This window comes from Myotis davidii, unplaced genomic scaffold (assembly GCF_000327345.1).
Source record: "Myotis davidii unplaced genomic scaffold, ASM32734v1 scaffold394, whole genome shotgun sequence".
NCBI lineage: Eukaryota > Metazoa > Chordata > Mammalia > Chiroptera > Vespertilionidae > Myotis > Myotis davidii.
The window spans coordinates 76,259-77,655 of NW_006287548.1; the positions used below are offsets into that span (position 1 = coordinate 76,259).

A 1,397-nucleotide genomic window follows, 5' to 3' on the forward strand; every position below is an offset into this window, starting at 1 on the left:
GAAATAAATGTTAGGGACCCTGAGAGTTTAGAAGAGCAAGAGGCTTTTGTGAGCATTTTTTAAAAACCAAAGGCCATATCATGAAGGTACCTATATATTCCCAATTCTGTTCTTCAGGCACCCAACTCTGTCTGTTCTAAATTCCATTCATTTTGTAATTGGCTTCAGGAAGGCATTTGATAAACTCAGTCCTTTAAAGATGACTAGAGCTGGTATGTGATCACCTGTACTCCACACGACTGGTCGCTATGACACTCACTGACCACCAGGGGGCAGACGCACAATGCAGGAGCTGTAGCTGTCGCGATGTGCCCTGGCCATTTACAAAGAAATGGCAGTGTGGACCAGGTGCCGACAAAGCAACACTCGGCTTCCCCCAAGTGGGACTCAGGCCCCACCACACCCCGGAGGACAGCCCACCAAATCGCAGCCAGCGCTGCTGAGACCCCATGGTTATATGTATACTGTATTGAGTGTATATACATACAGAGACATATATATATATACTTGTCTATATTCTAAGCATCTACATTCAAAAGGGGAAACCAAGTTAATTAGTAAATTCTGTGTCCATTAGATAAAAGTATTTATGCTAATTTCCACAAACTAAGAAAAAGAAAAACCCATTACTTATTTTTGGCATTTAAGGTCAGACAGGAATTCCAGAGAAGGATCTTCATGAAAAGAATGCTAATATAATGAACAAATTCTTTGACATCATTTTTATATAAGATAATCACAGTTTTCATAGGTTTTCAAACAAATTCATGGCATAATATCAAAATCAGTTTCATTAAAGAAGGCTCACAGGGAACCAGTACCTTGTGGCTAGTTTTATGCTGATTTGGTTGGATATGGGGGGAGAATTTTAAGTATCTGGAAGAATGGATACATGATATATTCTTCAAGCTATTTTCCTTAAAGATTACTTGTCTCTAACAAAATTTTGATAAAGTCAATATGGCAGTGAGTTTGGCATTCTCTAACAAATACCTGGACAGTATCTATTTGATGACGCTAGTTGAATTCAGACCAGATCTGCTGGTTGTAATAGACCATTGCTCTGAAGGAGAAATGACATTGTCTTTTGAGAGCTGATGAGTCTTTTATCTTGGACAATCACCTCATTAAATTTTTTGTACAATGAAGCATATTTGCTAATGATTTTGTTATTTAATTTTACTACATGCAGAAAATTGGAGATTCATACCGGGGCTACTGTGTAAGTGAGACTGAATTAGAAAGTGTTTTAACATTTCACAAGCAGCAAACACAGAGTGTTTGGGGGACTCGCCAATCTCCAAGCCCAGCCAAGCCAGCTACACGTTTGATGTGGAAATCCCAGTATATCCCATATGATGGAATTCCATTTGTCAATACAGGTACTTTTTAAAAGA

General features: G+C 38.6%; 1 protein-coding gene across 4 annotated transcripts in view; it reads left to right on the plus strand.

The window, feature by feature from the left end:
- The window catches only part of CARF (calcium responsive transcription factor), a 50,324-nt gene that overhangs the window by 16,416 nt on the left and 32,511 nt on the right, over positions 1 to 1,397 (plus strand). For all 4 annotated transcript variants that reach the window (XM_015561103.1, XM_015561104.1, XM_015561102.1 and 1 more), the window contains one exon: positions 1,193 to 1,382. In XM_015561103.1, the coding sequence (XP_015416589.1) occupies positions 1,193 to 1,382 (190 nt within the window). The remainder of the gene's footprint in view (positions 1 to 1,192; positions 1,383 to 1,397) is intronic.